This window comes from Leucopleurus acutus, assembly GCF_964270905.1.
Source record: "Leucopleurus acutus genome assembly, chromosome: 20".
Taxonomy (NCBI): Eukaryota; Metazoa; Chordata; class Mammalia; order Artiodactyla; family Delphinidae; genus Leucopleurus; species Leucopleurus acutus.
The window spans coordinates 54,023,185-54,041,940 of NC_139162.1; the positions used below are offsets into that span (position 1 = coordinate 54,023,185).

At 45.8% G+C, this 18,756-nt stretch overlaps 1 protein-coding gene and 1 pseudogene across 2 annotated transcripts in view; both read left to right on the top strand.

The window, feature by feature from the left end:
* Positions 1–694: 694 nt before the first annotated feature.
* LOC309976364 (vomeronasal type-1 receptor 4-like) lies at positions 695–1,629 on the top strand (annotated as a pseudogene). The gene has a single exon. The product of its transcript is annotated as a vomeronasal type-1 receptor 4-like (transcript).
* A 9,311-nt stretch (positions 1,630–10,940) lies between these two features.
* PPP2R1A (protein phosphatase 2 scaffold subunit Aalpha) overlaps positions 10,941–18,756 on the top strand; it is a 32,559-nt gene continuing 24,743 nt past the window's right edge. The window contains exon 1 of the mRNA XM_082863437.1: positions 10,941–11,057. Within this exon, the coding sequence (XP_082719563.1) occupies positions 10,980–11,057 (78 nt within the window). The 5' untranslated portion in view covers positions 10,941–10,979. The remainder of the gene's footprint in view (positions 11,058–18,756) is intronic.

Sequence of the window (18,756 nt, forward strand, 5' to 3'; positions counted from 1 at the left end):
TATTGAGCCATTCTTGTATTCATTAAATCCACCTTGTCATGGGGGCAGGTACCTGCAGTTATACTGCAGTCAGTACATTTACATTTAGTTGAATCTCTAAAGCTTTATTCAGAGTTTGTATTTACATATAGAATAAGTCTCTTTCAATACATGGAAACATGTCACTACCAAAATTTTAAAATAAAATTCCGCCAACATAAATTGAACTGACAAGGTGCAAAAGCAAAACTAAATTTATATCTGGCTTATTGGAGGAACGCAGGTGACCAGTATTTGAGTGTATTCTGGATTAAACACACCCCAGCCAGGGTCAAATCCCCACTAACCATCTGCCCCTAACCAGTGAGTGAATTTAGAGGACACACTTCACCTTTCAGTGCCGAAGTTTGCCTCATCTGTATAAGGAATATAATAGCGTCTGACTCGTGAATTTGTGAGGAATAAAGAAGTTAACGCATGTGTGGTTTCATCCTAGTGATCTGTACATTGCAAGTGTTCTTTAATGGATATACGTTCAACCCTTGGAAGCATTTACATGACAGGAAAACTTTAAGTAATTACTTCAAAGTAAGAATTATTGGTAAGTGGAGAATGTTGGATTTCAGTTGTCCTGGTACCTGTGGTCCACGCCTCATATTTTCAATCAGGATCCTCTAGCTCAGAAGACAAGCATCAGTCATTGACACCTGACAGCATGGCTGCGAGGGATTTGGCAGTAGGAACGACCTTTTTATTACAGGCTATATTTGGAATCCTGGGGAATTTCTGTATTCTTTACCATTATTTCTTGCTTTATTGCACTGGGTATGGGCTGAGGACCATAGATTTTATTGTCAGGAATGTGATAACAGCCAACATCTTGGTTCTGTTTTCTACTGGATCCCACAGTGAGAGATTTTGGGTGGTACCACATGGACAGTGATTTTACTTGCAGATTTTTCCCGTATGTCCGTGCGGTGGGCAGGGGAGTGTCCATTGGCACCACCTGCCTCTTGAGTGTCTTCCAGGCCGTCAGATCAGTCCCCGGACCCAGGTGGGCAGAGCTTAAAGTGAACGCTCTCAGGTGCTTTGTTCCTCCAGTTATCCTGTGCTGGATCCTGAACATGTTGGTAAATGTCATTTATCCTATGTGCATGAGTAGAATATTGAGAAACCAGAGCATCAGAAACAGAAAAAGTTTCAGACACTGTTCTGCTGTTTGTCACGACCAAACCAGAGACACATTACATGCAGCATTGCTATCCTTCCCTGATGTCTTATGTTTTGTGCTCATGATCCTGGCCAGTGGCTCCACGGTTTTCATCCTGTACAGGCATAAGCAGAGGGTCCAAAACATTCATAGGATCAGTGTCTCCTCCGTATCCTCCCTTGAGTCCAGGGCCACCAAAACTGTCCTTCTGCTGGTGAGCACCTTATCTATTTCAACACCCTTTCCTTCATCAATAATATTATTTTGTCTTTTCTTTTAACAGTATTGAGTTTTTCTTTTTGAAAACCTCTGCAATAAATAGTTCATGTTTCCCCACTGTCAGCCCTTTTCAGCTCATGCGCTGTGACTCCAGAATGTCCAGGCTCTGCTTTGCTGGGGTAAGGAATAAAAATTCTCCTAATCCTATGAGAAAAATGTAAAATGTGTGTATTTGGACTGTATTCATTTGGTAATTCACTCACTTCTCTCAGAGTCCTTAGTGACATTGTGAGTGGCTTACCAGAGGATGGTAAACAGGACATGGGAGCATCTTCTTCAAAGTAAACAATGTTATAATAGTAATTGTAATTAAATATATAATTATCATGTAAATACTTATGGAAGTTTTACTAGTACTTTTACTGGAGGAGCTCAGAATTTATGCAATAATAAACCTCAGGTCCTGAAACAATCTGGATCTTTTGGAGACGTGTAGGAGCGTATATAACGTAAATGTATCACAGTACCTTTCTGAAGAATGTAGTAGACACGGAATATTAAGAAAACGTCTGTGAAAATGGAAGAGCGTGTGGCAGATCATTACTGAAACTGAAGACAATAGTGCTGGAGGGGAAATTCTGTCCTTGAGTCAAGCTTTTGGGAGCCGGTCATGAGTTTTGGTCCATTATGTCCTTAGACGGCAGTTATGTATTTGAAATGATATGTTATATAGGGAGCTGAGCATGTTTAAACATTCTCAGGTAGAAATGGCCAGATTGAACTGGAGTCAGCAAAGGAGAGCATAACATTGCATTTTACCATATTCTGAAGTAATATCAGGTGGTTGTGACAATTAAAAAAGATGTGAATAGCATGGAGTTGGGATCTGTAGAAGGCACATTTTTCTCTTTTGTGAAGATGACTTGGGCAAGTTGTCAAGAAAGAGGTTTATAGGTATTGCTCGTGTCCCTAAAGCGATGAAATTAGTTTCTGCTGGAGACTTCCATTAAATTCAGAGCATTGCAGGAAGAGCCATTTGAAAGGGAAAGACATGGATCCATCGTGTGTATGTGGAATTTGTAGTTTGGGGTTCCTTGATTATTTTTTTCTTGCTCTGCCACTCAGTTTGTGGGATCTTAGTTTCCCGACCAGGGATCAAACCTGGGTTCCCTGTAGCGGACACGCAGAGTCCTAACCATGGGACTGCCACGGAATTCCCTGGGGCTCCTTGATTTTAAATGAGCAATGTGGATATTGCCTCAAAATTAGGAGAGATTTTTATATGGTTTTCTCTGTATTGATATTCTGAAGCCAATGACAGTATTGAGAATTCAACAGGTTGAAAAGCAAAAGAGTTATTTTGACCAAACTGATACATAGATTGAACCTTGTATCACAGAGAGAAATCAATATTTTTATTTCACATGAGACACTTAAATATTTACCAGAAACTAGATCACAAAGGAAGAAGAAAAATATATAGGTAGACACATACCTACAAATGTGTATATATGGGTCTGTGATCCATGTATATATATGTATGTATGTGTGTGTGTATATATATATATACACACACATATATACACATATAAAGTCAGTCATGTTTGTTATCCATCAGTCAGTATATTGGAAAGTTGTACATTAAGAAAAATTTAAAATAGTACTAATTACAATGACAAATCTCAAAGTGTATGTTATCTGAGGAGTATATTGCCATGCTAGTTGCTTCTTAACACTCCAGGAAATGTTTTTTCATTTTCCTACTTTAATTCCATTATTTGGCCATATCTCAAAAAAACATTCAAGAATATAATAAAAATTTTTGATTAAAAAATTAGTTTATGCTGGGCTTCCTTGGTGGCGCAGTGGTTAAGAATCCGCCTGCCAATGCAGGGGACATGGGTTCAAGCCCTGGTCCGGGAAGATCCCACATGCCGCGGAGCAACTAAGTCCGTGTGCCACAGCTACTGAGCCTGCGCTCTAGAGCCCATGAGCCACAACTACTGAGCCCGCGAGCCAAAACTACTGAAGCCCACATGCCTAGAGCCCGAGCTCCACAACAGGAGAAGCCACCACAATGAGAAGCTTGCGCACCGCAACGAAGAGTAGCCCCCGCTCGCCGCAACTAGAGAAAGCCCACGCGTAGCAACGAAGACCCAGTGCAGCCAAAAATAAATAAATAAAATAAATAAATAATAAAATTTTAAAATTAGTTTATGTAAATTTAATACTATAATTGATAGTATAATAATAGAGTATTCTTTTTCTTTTTTTTTTGCGGTACCCGGGCCTCTCACTGCTGTGGACTCTCCCGTTGCGGAGCACAGGCTCCGGAGGCGTAGGCTCAGCGGCCATGGCTCACGGGCCTAGCCGCTCCGCGGCATGTGGGATCTTCCCGGACCGGGGCACGAACCCGTGTCCCCTGCATTGGCAGGCGGACTCTCAACCACTGTGCCACCAGGGAAGCCCTAGAGTATTCTTTTAAATTAATTTATCTTATTTATTTTTGGCTGTGTTGGGTCTCAGTTGCCGCATGCGAGACCTTTGTTTCGGTGCACGAGCTTCTCTCTAGTTGTGGCCTGCGGGTTTTCTCTTCTCTAGTGTGGCACGCAGGTTCCAGGGCATGTGGACTCTGTAGTTTGCAGCACGCGGGCTCTAGTTGAGGCTCGCGAGTTCAGTAGTTGTGGCGCGCGGGCTTAGTTGCCCTGCAGCATGTGGGATCTTAGTTCCCTGACCAGGGATCGAACCCGCATCCCCTGCATTGGAAGGCAGATTTTCTACCACTGTACCACCAGGGAAGTCCCCCCTAGGGTATTTTCTTAGTTTATCTATGCTAACTTCTTTTCTATTAATTTTTAAATATAATTCTACATTATAACTCATATCTTTTCTTTGAAAAGTTGTATACTCATTATTTGTTAGCTTTACCCCGAAATTACAGCATATATTTAGAAGCTAATCACAGTGCCATTTTTACAATGTGAGGATGTTGCAACAATAATCTATTTTCTGTATCTCATCTTTTTTTTCAGAAGGCTCCAAAGAGGAATTTATTTGTTTACTTGTTTATTTGTTTATTTACTTATTAACTGTTGTTTCCACTTTTTATTTTTTTAATTTAGTTTTTTTTAAATTGAGGTATATTCTGTAATATTTATGATATATAAGTTTCAGATCTACAACATAATGATTCACTATTTAAAATTTATACTCCTGTTATTGTTAGTATAAAATATTGGCTGTATTTCCTGTGCTGTACAATATATCCCTGTACCTTATTTATTTTATACATAGTGGTTTGCAACTCTTAATCCCCTACCCTCTGCCCCTTTACCTCTCCCCACTGGTAACCTCTGTATCTTTCAGTCTGTTTCTTTTTTTTATCTATTTGTTTGTTTTATTTTTGGCTGCGTTGGGTCTTTGTTACTGCTCATGGGCTTTCTCTAGTGGTGGTGAGCGGGGGCTCCTCTTTGTTATGGTGCCCGGGCTTCTCCTTGTGGTGGCTTCTCTTGTTGCGGAGCATGGGCTCTAGGCGTGTGGGCTTCAGTAGTTGTGGCACTTGGGCTTCAGTAGTTGTGGCACTTGGGCTCAGTAGTGGTGGCTTGCAGGCTCTAGAGCGCAGGCTCAGTAATTGTGGTGCACGGGCTTAGTTGCTCCATGGCATGTGGGATCTTCCCAGACCAGGGCTCGAACCTGTGTCCCTTGCATTGACAGGCAGATTCTTAAGCACTGCGCCACTAGGGAAGTCCCTGTTTTTTTTGTTATATTCACTAGTTTGTTCTATTTTTTAGATTCCACATATAAGTTATATCATGTAGTATTTCTTTTTCTCAAACATATTTACTAAGCATAATACTCTCCAAGTGCATCCATGTTGTTGCAAATGGCAAAATTTCATTATTTTTTACTGCTGAGTAGTATTCCATTGTGTGGGTGTACATATATATCTATATATATATCACAATATTCTTTATCCATTCATCTGTTGGTAATTCAATTTGCTTCCGTACCTTGGTTATTTAAATAATGCTGCTATGAACATTGAGGTGCATATATCTTTTTGAATTAGTGTTTTCGTTTTCCTCAGATATGTACCCAGGAGTGATTTTTTTTTTTAATAAATTTTATTTATTTATTTATTTTTGGCTGCGTTGGGTCTTCGTTGCTGCCCACAGGCTTTCTCTAGTTACGGCAAGCAGATGCTACTCTTCATTGTGGTGTGCGGGCTCCTCACTGCGGTGGCTTCCCTTGTGGAGCACGGGCTCTAGGCCTGGGGGCTTCAGTAGTTGCAGCACACGGGCCCAGTAGTTGTGGCACACGACTTAGTTGCTCGGCGGCATGTGGGATCTTCCCGGACTAGGACTCGAACCCATGTCCCCTGCATTGGCAGGTGAATTCTTAACCACTGTGCCACCAGGGAAGCCCAGGATCTTTTTGATGATAGTCATTCTGACAGTGTATCCTATCTTTTTGATTGGCAATAGGTATTTTAAAAATGTAAAGACACATGCACAGTTTATACGTGCAGAGCTCAATGAAAATTCAGAGTGAACACATTTTGGCACTCAGTACCTAGATCTGTAAATCGAATATTGTCAGGCTCCCAGAAGCTCTCTGCTCTTCCTTCCTATTCACTATTCCTCAGGGTAACCACTGCTCTGACATCCAACAGTATACATCGCTTTAGATTGTTTGAATTTTATGTAAAATAAGTGATGAAGCATAAACTTTTTTTGTATTTGGCTTTTGTCATTTCTCATGCTGTTTGTGAATTTATTGCTGGGTGTTGTTACTGATCATTCGTTTGCATTGCTGTGCAGGCTTCTATTATGTGAATATAAAACAATTACTTTAATCATTCCACCGTTAGTTGGCATATGGGTTGTTTTCAGTTTGGGACTATTAGGAATAGTGCTGCTATGTAAATTGAGAACATGTTTTGATGAGGCGCATACTAATTTCTGTTGGCAATATATGTATTAACAGAATTGTTGGGTGACAGATTTACATCTTTACCTTTTAGAGACAGTGCCAAAGAGGTTTGGAAAATGTTTGGCCCAATTTCCACACTCACCAGCAGTGTAGGAGATTCTTGGTTTACCCACATCGTTGTCAACACTTCCAATTTTTTATTTTCATTTTTATTTTGGACTTCTGATTGGTATGTGATGGTATCAAGTAGTAATTTTATTTCCTTCACTGTTATGGAAGTTGAGCATATTTTCACATATTTATTTCTCTTTACTGGGAAACCTCTTTGAAATGTATGTTTTAGCTTAGTTTATCCATTTTTTTCTATTGTGTTGCCTTCTTCTTATTGATTTGTAGTAGTTCTATATAACTGCTGGACATGATGCCGTTCTTGATTTCCTTTATCTCATGTTCTCTCTGTCTTCCTGTGTGCGTGTGTGTGTGTGTCAAAGAGGAGAAAGCCTTAATTTTAATGTAACTTAGTATTTCCTCCTTTATAATGTTTATTATTCTGTTTAAGAAATATTTCCCCATTCCAAGACGACAAGAGATGTTTGCCTTTGTTTTACTTTAAAAATTTTATTTAGCTTTAAAATTTAGATCAGCAATCCATCCAGAATTGACTTGTTGTATGTGTGGACAGTGAATCATACATTCTTCTGATAAGCCAGCAAATTTCAGTTTATTCAGAATATGTGTCATTATTCTTTCTTTTCACTTGCTCTCACCTCTCACTGCTCACCCAGGTTAATGTCACCTCGTCCACAAAGTCTCCTGATAAATCTGTCTCTTACTTGTCCAGTCTTTTAACAATCGCACAGCACCACACAACCAAGGTCAGTCTTGGTATCAGAAATCTTCAATGAATCTTTTTACTCACTTCTTCCCAAAAGTTGAAGGGGAAGGTGCACCTTATCGGGAGACAGTTCTCCATGAGCCTCTCAATTTTTTTTTTTTCCATGTCTTATATCAGCTTCTGTTCTGGACTGTTTTGAAAGGGCTTATATAACAGCCTTGGAAGATAGCAGTAGTGTCTGTTCTGGACTATTTTGAAAGGGCTTATATAACAGCCTTGGAAGATAGCAGTAGTGTCTGTCTTGGAGGCAAGGGCAGATTCATTACCTAACTAATATAATAAAGAGAATGCCTTCCTCAGAGGGAAAGGTTGGTTGGTGTACTTATAATCCACATTAAAAGATAAGGATTTCTTAAGCATAATGTTATCCATCTGTGACACGAAACCCCACTTTATGTGCAGCGTCCACTGGGACCTCTTTGCATGGCCCCCATGGGGCTTGTGGGAGCAGTGGGAACAGGTGTGAACTTGAAGCTCTTGCTGCCTGTTGTGCCACAAATAATAATATTCTGTCTCAGTCCCAGGCGTCTCACGTCTTGTGCCAGCATCTGTGAAAATGGCAAGTAACTTGGTTTGCAAATGGGGTAAAATCTTACACCCTTTACATTTCTTGGAAGTCTTGGCAGTGAGGATGGGGTAGTGACTGAGCCATACGACGAACAACCTTAGTGCATTATCACAATTGCAGAGGGAAGCTAAAGCGATGAGGTAGTTGGGCGTCTGTCTCAGTCTGTTTGGGCTGCTGTAAAAAAAACAGTCCACAGACTGGGTGGCTCATAAACATCAATTTATATCTCCTGGAGGCTGGGATTCTGAGATGAAGGTGTCAGCATGGTCAGGTGAGGGCCCTCTTCTGGGTTGCAGACTTCTTGTTGTATCTTCACAAGGCATAAGGGGGCAAGGCTCTCTCAGGCCTCTTTTGAAAGGTCATTATAATCCCATTCATGAGGGCTCTGCCCTCAATGGCCTAATCACCTGGCAAAGGCTCCATCTCCTCATACCATCACCTTGGGGGTTAGGTTTCAATATTTGAATTTTGAGTGCACACAAACAGACAACAGCAGGATCCTTTGGAAAAATTCAACATTCCACATCAGAATATATCAGGAATTGTTGTGTTACATGCTTGTGTTTCCCTATCCCACGAGGGCCAGAGGTGAGTATTCCAGGAAGGGTGAGATGCTGGTAGACAAGTGTTAGTGAGACAAACTACCTTTTTACCTGTCACCAGAGGTAACAGAGGGTGGGTAAGGATTTCAATCAAGTGCCACTAACCTCTGATGTACAACGTTTTCATTATATAAATGATATTCTCTTTGTTGGCAAGTGAGAGGCCCCAGTCTCCACAGCCCTGTCTAACTTGTCATCACATCTCTGCCAGTTGGGGCAGCTGATATAACCTGACCAAATGCAAGTCCTGTTTTCCAGCGAAAGTTTAATGGGACTCAGTGGGACTCAGATTACAATGCTCAATCCTTCCAGCAGTGAAGGAAAAACTGTTGTCTTTGACTCCCCGTTATCCAAAGGAGGCTCAGCCCTTACTAGACTCTTGGGACATGGGAGATAATGTCCTGATGATTTTGTCAGTTACAGCCTCTGGCAAAGGGATGCAGCCTCCACCTAAAAGTCCCCATTGCTTTATGAACTCAGGGCCACTCTGACACTACTAACAGGTGCACTGCTTTTAAAAAGCAGTAATTAGCTTGCTAGTAAATGCGCCTCAAAACTGAAGCCTGATCTGTAGAAGCCTTGTGACTCTCTGGCTTGATATTCCAAATCTGGGGATGAATCAGCTTGGACTCCACTACCAGCAAGGTAGGAAGGGCCCCCAAAGTCCTGCATCTCATGCAATGCACTTATTCAAGAATGAACCCAGACTGGCTCCAGCAACATCCTGGCTTTACAGGAATAAGTGGTACCTATCCCTTTGGGGGAAATTTTAAGCTCTACACTGTACCCCAAGCCACTGGCACTACCAACCCTCAGTTCTCTGAGACTCTTCCCTAAATGCATGGTCTGACTACACTGATGGTTTAAGCTGAAACCTAAAGGTGTCCCCTGGGCCACTGTGGCTGGTTAGTCTTAGTGCGAGCTCTGCAAGAATAGAAAGCAGATGTGATTGTTCTCATCACTGGCCAGGGACCTGGACTGCTGCCACTGTGTCCAAGTGGCACACAGGTGTTTACTGTGCCACTTGGACATCCCTCTTTTAGGATGTGAACCGTAGAAACAAATTGCAGTGCTGAGAGAATTGTCTGGGTCACTCATTTAGATGCTCACGGTCAGGGCCTGCTCTTTGAAGAGTCTGACCAGAATCAAGCAACTGACTGCATCTGTCCAATGCAGAGACTATCTCTGCAAGGCACACTTGGGACTTTTTTTGGGGGGCGGGGAGCTTTACTGAGGTATAACTGACAAATAAAATTCTAAGGTATTTAAAGTGCATCCTTAGCTAAGGAACCTGTAGTCTCAGTGGGCTAGCAGGGTTGGGTTGGGGGAAAGATCCTTGGAATAAGGAGGGCAAGGATTGAAATAGGCAACGTCTCCCCCCACCCCACCCCCTTTTATAGGGAGCAGTTTCCTAACTGGAGTGGGTAAGGGGTCTTTGGAAAAGATGCCTGGACCTGTCCTGGAGTCCTAGCTCAGCTGTGCCCTTGAAGTGACACGATAAGGGGGAAGGTGCATTCCAGGCCTCCCCATCCCCCAACTCTGTTAGCGTGGTTCTAAAATTGCGGGTGAGGGGCTGTGTTGAGTGAGGCAAGGAACAGAGATTCGTCAGCCCCAACGCTGCTCTCACGCTGTGGGAGGCGACAGACTCCAGTGTATGGTCACAGCCCCAGCCAAGGGAAAGGAATTTTGAGAGAGCGAGCGAGATTGATTACGTGGCGCTGGGGCTTGAGGACCAAGCCTAAAGAGAGGAAGGGAAAGGGAGATATTTACGTAGAGATCGGACAATTTACTAGGAACTGCTCTCCAAATAGAACGTACGGTTTGGGCAAAGACTTGTTGGCATGAAAAAGCATGATATGCTCAGGTAGCTAATTTTCCAGAACCGGTGAAGAGTAAAAAGGGGAGGTGGGAGACGTGCGTTCGGTAAGCAGATCCACATACCAACCTGAGGGGCGTGAGTTTTGTCCAGAGAGTAGGGCAAGTCGCCACCCTTCTCTGGGCCTCGGCATAATAAGGCAGAAATGAAAGACTCACTCCTCCTCCCGCACAAAGGCTCTGGGAGTCCGCCTGCCAACCGGAGGGGGCCACTGCCTCCCAAGCCGAAACCCGCAGACTGTACTGGTTCCCCCCCGACCATGACGTCAAGCACTCCTAGCGATGCACTAGCAGAAGCTTTCTCCGGGACTCGGAGAACGGGCTTCGCCACCTCCCAATCCTGCCCCTCATTGGCTAGAAACAACTGCTCGTCTAGGCCGTTGTTAGCGGCGACGTAGGCGGGCACAATCTTTGTCGCTAAGATACTGCGTACTTCCGTTTCCTCCTCCCCCTCTTCGAGGCTCTGGCAAACTTAATGTCCCTTCGGCCAATGGCAAATAGGCGGTAGGCGGGACTTCATTTGTTCGGACCAAAGAAACGCAGGCTTGGCCCGGTCATTGGGCAATAACTGTGGGGCAGCCCCTGTAAAGTGGCTCGGGCGTCCCCACGCCCTCTTTTCCTCCTCACAGCCCAGCCCCTGCCTACCCCCGTTTTAGTAAGGCGCTGGCCGCGGTCTGACAGGAACAGGACGGAGCCAAGATGGCGGCGGCCGACGGCGACGACTCGCTCTACCCCATCGCGGTGCTCATAGACGAGCTCCGCAACGAGGATGTTCAGGTCCGGAGGCAACGGGGGACTTGGGGAAGACGGGAAGGGGGACCTGGGAGCACGGGCGTCCCTCGCGGAGAGGGTTCAGTGTTCGCCGAGAGTGGCGGAAGGGGGCGGCGGCCAATCAGCGTTCCACTCTCATCTCTCTCGGTCCCCGGACTCAGTGAGACGGCGCCCGGGATTGGGTGTCGGCCCAGCGGCGCGCGGGGGCGAGGGCATGCTTGGAGGGTCCCGGGCCTTGGGGGCCGCGGCCCAGCAGGGGCTTGGACGACTGGGTCGGGGAGAGGCGAGGGGAGGGCTCGGTGATTGGCGGCGGCCCTTGAATGGCCCCTTGGGGATGGGGTGGGCGCGTGACTTGCTTCGAGTTGGGGAGGGGCCGCCTGGTTGATGGGGACCCGGGTAGGTTTTCTCCCTGTTGGGGCTCAGCGCTGTGGGTACCCTCCAAATGGGGGCTGAGATGTGAAAGCTGACTTTCTAATTCCTGCTCTCCCACCCGCCTCCACTTGTGGTGTAGACCCCCGAAGGGGAGAGGGGGGCGGAAGCCCATTCCCAAGGGAGCAACTAGGTAAATTCAGCAGCAAATTACGAGGTGGAAAGTCGCCCCCCTTCTGGGAGCCTCCCATTGCGTGGGGGGTGGGCAGTGTACTGAACGGGCTAACATTTCTGGGGGGGGAGGGGGCTCAGGGCCCTGAGGCCAGCCGGCGAGGGATTGAGAAGAGGTAGGGTTCTAGGGTTTGCCCATCCCAGCCCCGCCTCTCACCCGCCGAGTGACCTTGTGCCGATTACCTCACGGATCTGGGCCTCTGTTTTCCGTAAACTGGTCTAATAATAGTCCCGGTCTCACTGGGTGGTTGTGAGGGACTGAACGAGTTAATAATACGAGTCACGTAGAATGGCGCCTGGTCTGTTGTAAGGGTCCAATAAATGCTAGCTGTAGTTATGGGGAGTGGTGACTGAAGAGTTCGCATCTGGGTCTCAATTTCCCCGTTTATAAAATTGAGCGGGTTGCACTGGCCCAGCCCCCAGCCTCTGAGGTCCCGGCGCTGTGACGCTAGTTCAGTAGTCAGACAGGCAGAGGGTGAGCTCCTGGCTCTTCCACTTCTTGCTGATGGACATGGGCAAGTTAATCTCTCCAAGCCTCGGTTTCTTCTTCTCTCAAATAGAGGTGATTGTCTAACTCCTAGGGCTGTTGTAGGAATTCGTTGGTTCAATAGACACCTGCCACATATCAGCTGTGGTGCTGAGGGTGTGATTGATGGTGATGCCAGTTGTTATACAAGAGACAGATGTGAATCGGAACCGAATACATTGTTCACACGTATGAGACGTTGGTGGACAGGAAACAGCAGGATGTTGTGATACTGAGTCAGTAAAAATTATTGGGCCTCTGCTCTGTGTTGGGCACTGTTCTAGGCACAGGTATACAACAGGGAAAAAGTCAGACAAAATCTGGCCTTGTGGAGCTTACCTTGTAGTGAGGGGTAAAAGACAATGAACAAGACAATAAGGAAAATACATATTATGTTAGATGGGGATAAGTACTATGGAAAAAATAAAGGAAGCGGGTGGAGGATGCGGGTTCAGAGTGGTCATTGAAGGCCTTGCTGAGAAGGTGGTGTCTGAGCAAAGATCTGAAGGGGGCAGGGGAAGGAGCCTTGAGGCTTTCTGGGCAGAGTACCCAGCAAGCACAGAGTGGGGTGGGGAAGATTCATTTTAAGACGGTCAGTCAGGGAAAACCCCTCCGAGGATGCAGAGTTTAAGACCAGAAGAAGGAGTCACCTCCCTAAAGAAGATGGGGAAGAGCCTTCCAGGAAGAGAGAGGAGACAAATAATGGCACTAGCTCTCAACCCAGGGTGATTTTTGCCTACGAGGGGACATTGGCAACATCTGGAGACATTTTTGCTTGTCACAACTGGGGAAGTGCTACTGGCATCTAGTGGATAGAGGTCCGGGTTCTGCTAAAAGTACAATGCATAGGACCGCCTCCACCCAAACTGTCCATCGTGATGAGATTGCGAGAAGCCCTCTATGGGAAAGTCCTGAGGTAAATGTAGTGGTTTAAAAGAACACAGATTTATTATCTTACAGTTCTGGAGGTCAGTAGTCTGACACAGGTCTCACTGGGCTAAAGTCACAGTGTTGTCAGGATTATAGTCCTTTCTGGAGGCTCTAGAGGAGAATCCGTGTCTTTACCATTTTCCAGGTTCTGGAGGCTGCCTGCATTTCTTGGCTTGTGGCCCCTTTGTCCATCTCTAAAGCCAGCAGCGTTGCGTCTCTGTGACCGTTCTACTGTAGTCACATCTCCTTCTGACCAGCCGGGAGAGGGTCTCTGATTTTAAGGATCCATGTGATGAGATTGGGCCCACCTGAGTAATCCAGGATTCTCTCCCCATCTCAGGGTCCTTAACCTTGATCACACCTGCCAAGTCCCTGTTGCCATGTAAAGTGACATACAGCTTCTAGGGCTCAAGATATGGACATCTTTGGGAGGCCATTATTCTGCATACCATAGTCGCTGGGTTGCAAGGTAGAGATTGAGAGGGAGAAGTGGTAGGAGCCTGAGGATGGTGGTGAAGTGCCCTTTTTTTTTTTAAACATTTTCAAGTAATTTAATTTTTCTTTTTGTTTATTTGTTACTCTTATTGCACTGAAGGCTGAAGGGGAATTATTTATTCAGGAAATACGTAAGGAGTGCCAGGTGCGTGCTGGCTCCCTGAGATGGGAGCGTGCTCAGTGAGTTCAGAGAATAAGGCCAGCGTGGTAGCTGCAGCACAGTGACTGGCAAAGTGGTGGCAGGTGAGGACTAATCCCGGGCTAGATCAGGTGAGGCCTGTGGACCAGTAGGGCAAAGGCTCTGGTGAGGTGGGGGAGCCAGTTCAAGGCTTTGCGTAGAGAAATGACATGTTCTGACTTCTGACTGCCGAGTAGGGGCTGGGCAGGAGCAGATAGACTTACCAGGATGCCATTGCAGAGCAGCCAGGACCAGCGCTGGCAGGCAGGTAGGGGGAAGTGGTGATATTGGGGGTATCTTGAAAAGGAGGGTTGTTGAGATTTGCTGATGGATTGGATGCACCGTGGGGAGTGATGTGGAAGGAGAAGTCAAGGATGACTGAGATTTGAATCCCAGCTCTACTGGTTTGCTCCCTTTGTGCCCTGCACCAGTGCCTTCCCCTTTTTGGGGTCCAGATTCCTCATCTGTAAGGAATAATGATGAGGAAGCAGCATCTACCTGGTTGAGAAGTTGCAGTGGAATTGGCATGTTAAGTGGCTGCCTCAGAGAAGGCGTTCAGTAAGTGATGACCTTGTTCAGTTATCGTGGTAGCTTGTGGTTTTATACTTGGGAAAGTGAGCTGCAAAGAGATTACCTCCCCAGCCAGTAAGAGGCGGTGGCTGGATTGCATTATCTCAGGGGTGTTTGGGGCACCATGTTTCTTAAAATGTGGTCCGCTGGTTGAGAGGCCAGGTTTCTATGTTATTAATACTGTCTCTGCCTCAGTTTTCTCATCTATAAAAGGGAATAGGGAATTCCCTGTCGGTCCAGTGGTTGGGACTCGGCACTTTCACTGCTGTGGGCCCAGGGTTCAGTCCCTATTTGGGGAACCAGTATCCTTCAAGCTGCACGGCTTGGCAAAAAAAAAAAGAAAAGGAAAAAAATGGGAATAATTTTTAATTTAGCAGTTCAGAGGGGTGTTGCGAGGATTAAATAGGTTAGTACGTGGAAAATGCTTAGAACAGTGCTTGATGTATTTTAAGTTTTCATTAAATGTCTGCCGGTGGTGATGGTGAAATAACAAGGGCCTCAATTGTCCGAGGTGAGGAGCTACAGGCATTTTAAAAGCTATTCTTCTAATGGTTACTCTAGAGCAGCAGTTCTTACCAGGGGACAGATGTCTGGGGATATATTTGGTTGTCACGACTGGTGGGGGGAGTGCTGCAGGCAGCTAGCTGGGGAGAGACCAGGGATGCTGCCCGACATCCCACGCTGCCCAGGCCCTTCCCCACCGCAGAGGATGGCCCAGGGGTCAGTGGTGCCAAGGTTGAGAAACCCTGCTGTATGCCAGCCTGCTAAGTGTTTTGTGTGCATTCGTTGAGTCTTCACAAAACACATCTGAGATAGGTGCTAGTTTTCTTTCCAGTAAATGTTTTTTGATTGTCAAATTTCAAACAACAGAGAAAATAGTACCAAATCCAGATTCAGCAGTTTTTTAAAAGTTTTACCACATTTTTTCACCTGTCCCTCATCCTTCTCCCCTCCCCCCTTTTTTTTTTGCTGAGTATTTTAAAAATAAATCTCAGGCCCCAGGTATTTTCTCCTACGTATTTCATTATGCACCTATAAAGCAACAGACATTTAATAACCACAGTGCCGTTATCACAGCTAACAAAGTTTTTACAGTGATTCTTTGGTATCATCTAGTAGTCGGTTCATAATCAGATTTCTCTGATTGTTCCAGAAATGTTCTTTTACGGTTAGCTTGTTTAAATTAAATCAGATTCTGAATGTGACTATGAATCTTCAGTCTGAAATTCTTCCCTTTTTTTTTTTTTTTTTTAAAGGGCTTCAAATGCTTGGCTTATTTATGTATTTTTGGCTGTGTTGGGTCTTCATTTCTGTGCGAGGGCTTTCTCTAGTTGTGGCAAGCGGGGGCCACTCTTCATCGCGGTGCACGGGCCTCTCACTATCGCAGCCTCTCTTGTTGCGGACCGCAGGCTCCAGATGCGCAGGCTCAGTAATTGTGGCTCACGGGCCCAGTTGCTCCGCGGCATGTGGGATCTTCCCAGACCAGGGCTCGAACATGTGTCCCCTGCATTAGCAGGCAGATTCTCAACCACTGCGCCACCAGGGAAGCCCTCTTCCCATTTTTTACATAAGGCTACTCAGTCATTGTCACACCACCCAGTAAATACTGAAACTAGGACTTAGCCAAGGGCACTGGATTTCAGGGCAGCACTCTTCACCACCGAGCTGGGCCCCTGTGGGCACAGCGTGTAGGCCCAGAGGAGGCAGTGCCATGGGTGGACGCATTCCAGGGTTTCACATCCTGGACTGGCCACTTTACAAGTTACTCAACTCTTCTGGGCCTTGATTTTCTTGTTAAATGAGGAAAAGGGTGGAAGACACACCTGGCAGGGCTGTTGTGAGGATTAAGTGAGATAAAATGTAAGGACAGCAGGTATTCGCCATGGTCAAAGACATCGTGGCAGCATGCCCGTGTCCTCATCTTAGAAATATGACAGCACAGGCTCCGACTTCTTTTCAAGGAGTACATGGGGATTTGAAGCAGAACTTAGGAATAAGGCTGCCCTCTGAGAGTTTAAAAAGAAGTTGGTATAGGGTGATGGTGAAGAACATGGGTTCAAGTTTCAGGCTCTGCCATGCCTTCACTGGGGGACCTGCATTTTTAAAAACTTGAAAAATATTTATATTTTTGCTTTTTGATGTGCCCAGCCCAGTACTAGGTTCAGGAATCACCAGTTGGTAGTAGTCGTGTCCCTTCTTCATCCCAGAGGCAAGTCACCTTCCAAAAGGGGGAACAGGCACATCCATAAATAATTATAACACCAGGCAAACTGCTAGGGAAGTATTTGTTTGTGCTGCAGTTTCCAAGGAGGTGGTGACATTACTTTTTCTGTTTCAATTTACCTTTTTCTTTACCCTGCTCAAGAAATACAAATATGTGAGAAATAACGATGAGAATAACGATTAACACTTGGGTGCTGGCTACGTGCCGGGCTCTGTCTCTGTGTCTTCCTTATTGGATTGTCCCAGCAATCCTGTGAGGCAGGCATTGTTGTAATAACCATCTTACAGTTAGGAAACTCAAGCTTTGAGGTGCCTGGGATTTATCTGGAGACCCTTAGCTGATTGGTGAAGCCAGAGTACTGGCTCCTTCGTTACTTTAAAAAAGAAAAAAAAGTTCCAGAAAGAGAGATTGTGGGGCCCATTTCACTCTTGGGTGATGCAGAACTTTTCACACCCATCCACCCACACATACCCACACACGTTATGTTCATTTAAAAACATGATTCTTCATGGAATGAGGTGGAAGGATGTTTAGGACTTTTTTTTTTTTTTTTTTTTTGGCTCTGTTGGGTCTTCATTGCTGCGTGCAGCCTTTCTCTAGTTGTGGCCAGTGGGGGCTACTCTTTGTTGTGGTGCATGAGCTTCTTATTGCGGTGGCTTCTCGTTGCAGAGCATGGGCTCTAGGCGCGTGGGCTCTAGAGCGCAGGCTCAGTAGTATGGCGCACAGGCTTAGTTGCTCTGCAGCATGTGGGATCTTCCCGGACCAGGGATCGAACCCATGTCCTTTGCATTGGCAGGCGGATTCTTAACCACTGTGCCACCAGGGAAGTCCCAATGTTTAGGACTTGATAGGAGGTGAAGAGGCACTTGTGTGGCCCACTGAGCATTTTCCCGGGCTTAGGGACACTGTTAAAGCACCCATGTTGCAGACCCCTCCACACTGCTTATTATCAGCCACCAGCTCTACCAAACAGTAACAGTTCAGAGCATATTCCTCCAGATTCTTTTGGACTCTTACTCTTTGCCAGGCGCTCTCCTGGGATTTTGGGGCACAGAGTACAGAAGACAGAGTCCCTGCCCTTGTGAAGCCCACATTCTAGTGGGGAAGGATAAACAGTGAACAAAGAAGAACAGTTGACCCTTGAACAACACGGATTTGAACTGTGCAGGTCCACTTATGTGGGTTGTTTTCAGTAGTAAATACTACAGTGCTACATGATCTACACTTGGTTGAATCCACAGATGGGAAGCTTCAGATACGGAGGGACCACTGTAAGTTATACTCAGGTTTTCAGCTGGGGAGAGGGTGGGCACCCCTAACTCTCATGTTCAAGGATCAGCTGCATATGTCGGAAGTGATGAGTTAAGATGTATAGAGAGTGACGGGGGCATGCTGGTTTACCCAGGGTAGTCATTGGTGAGGATTAAGCAGGGGCGTGAATGCAGTGAGAGGGCCCTGGGCTGTCTGTGGGGAAGGGTGTCTCAGGCTGAGGAAGCAGCAAGTCAGCAAGTGTGAAGACCTGGGCTAACAATACGTTGGCATTTTAGTTACTGTCAAGGGAACCACTGTGACAGGAACCCGGGAGCAAGAGGAGGGCGTGGGAAGTGAGAGCGGATCCGTGGACAGGGACCACGTCATGTTGGGCCTTGTAGTCCAGAGGAGGGCCTTCGGGCTTTACTCGGCTTGTGGAGGGAATATGTACTACCTGTGGGCTCATACTGTACGTGGTCATGTCAGGGAAGCTCCATGGCTTGAACGTGACGTGGGTTTTAAAAAGTGAGTAGTGTTTCTATGTGGATGTAGTGGTGGGAAGGGAGATTTTATTTATTATGTCTCATGTACTAGCCTGAGGACTGCTGGGGATGCAGGCATCCCCAGCCCATGGTGATAAGCGTGGCCATGGAACCATAGATGACCAGTGTGGTAGGTCTTGGTGGGGACATGCTTGGGGACAGTGCACAGTGAACTCTTATGACTACAACTGGATGAAGGGACAGTGAAGGTTTCTTATTGATTTTAATAGCTGCTCTCTCAGAAACGTTCCAGAGAACTCAACCAACAGTCATTCAAATAAGGGTTCACTTTTGCCTCATATAACAAGTTCAGCAGCTCAAGGATATCACAGAATTGGGTTAGAGCGTGCAGTTCTTTTGACCTGCTTCGTGTGGTCACGAGATTGCTG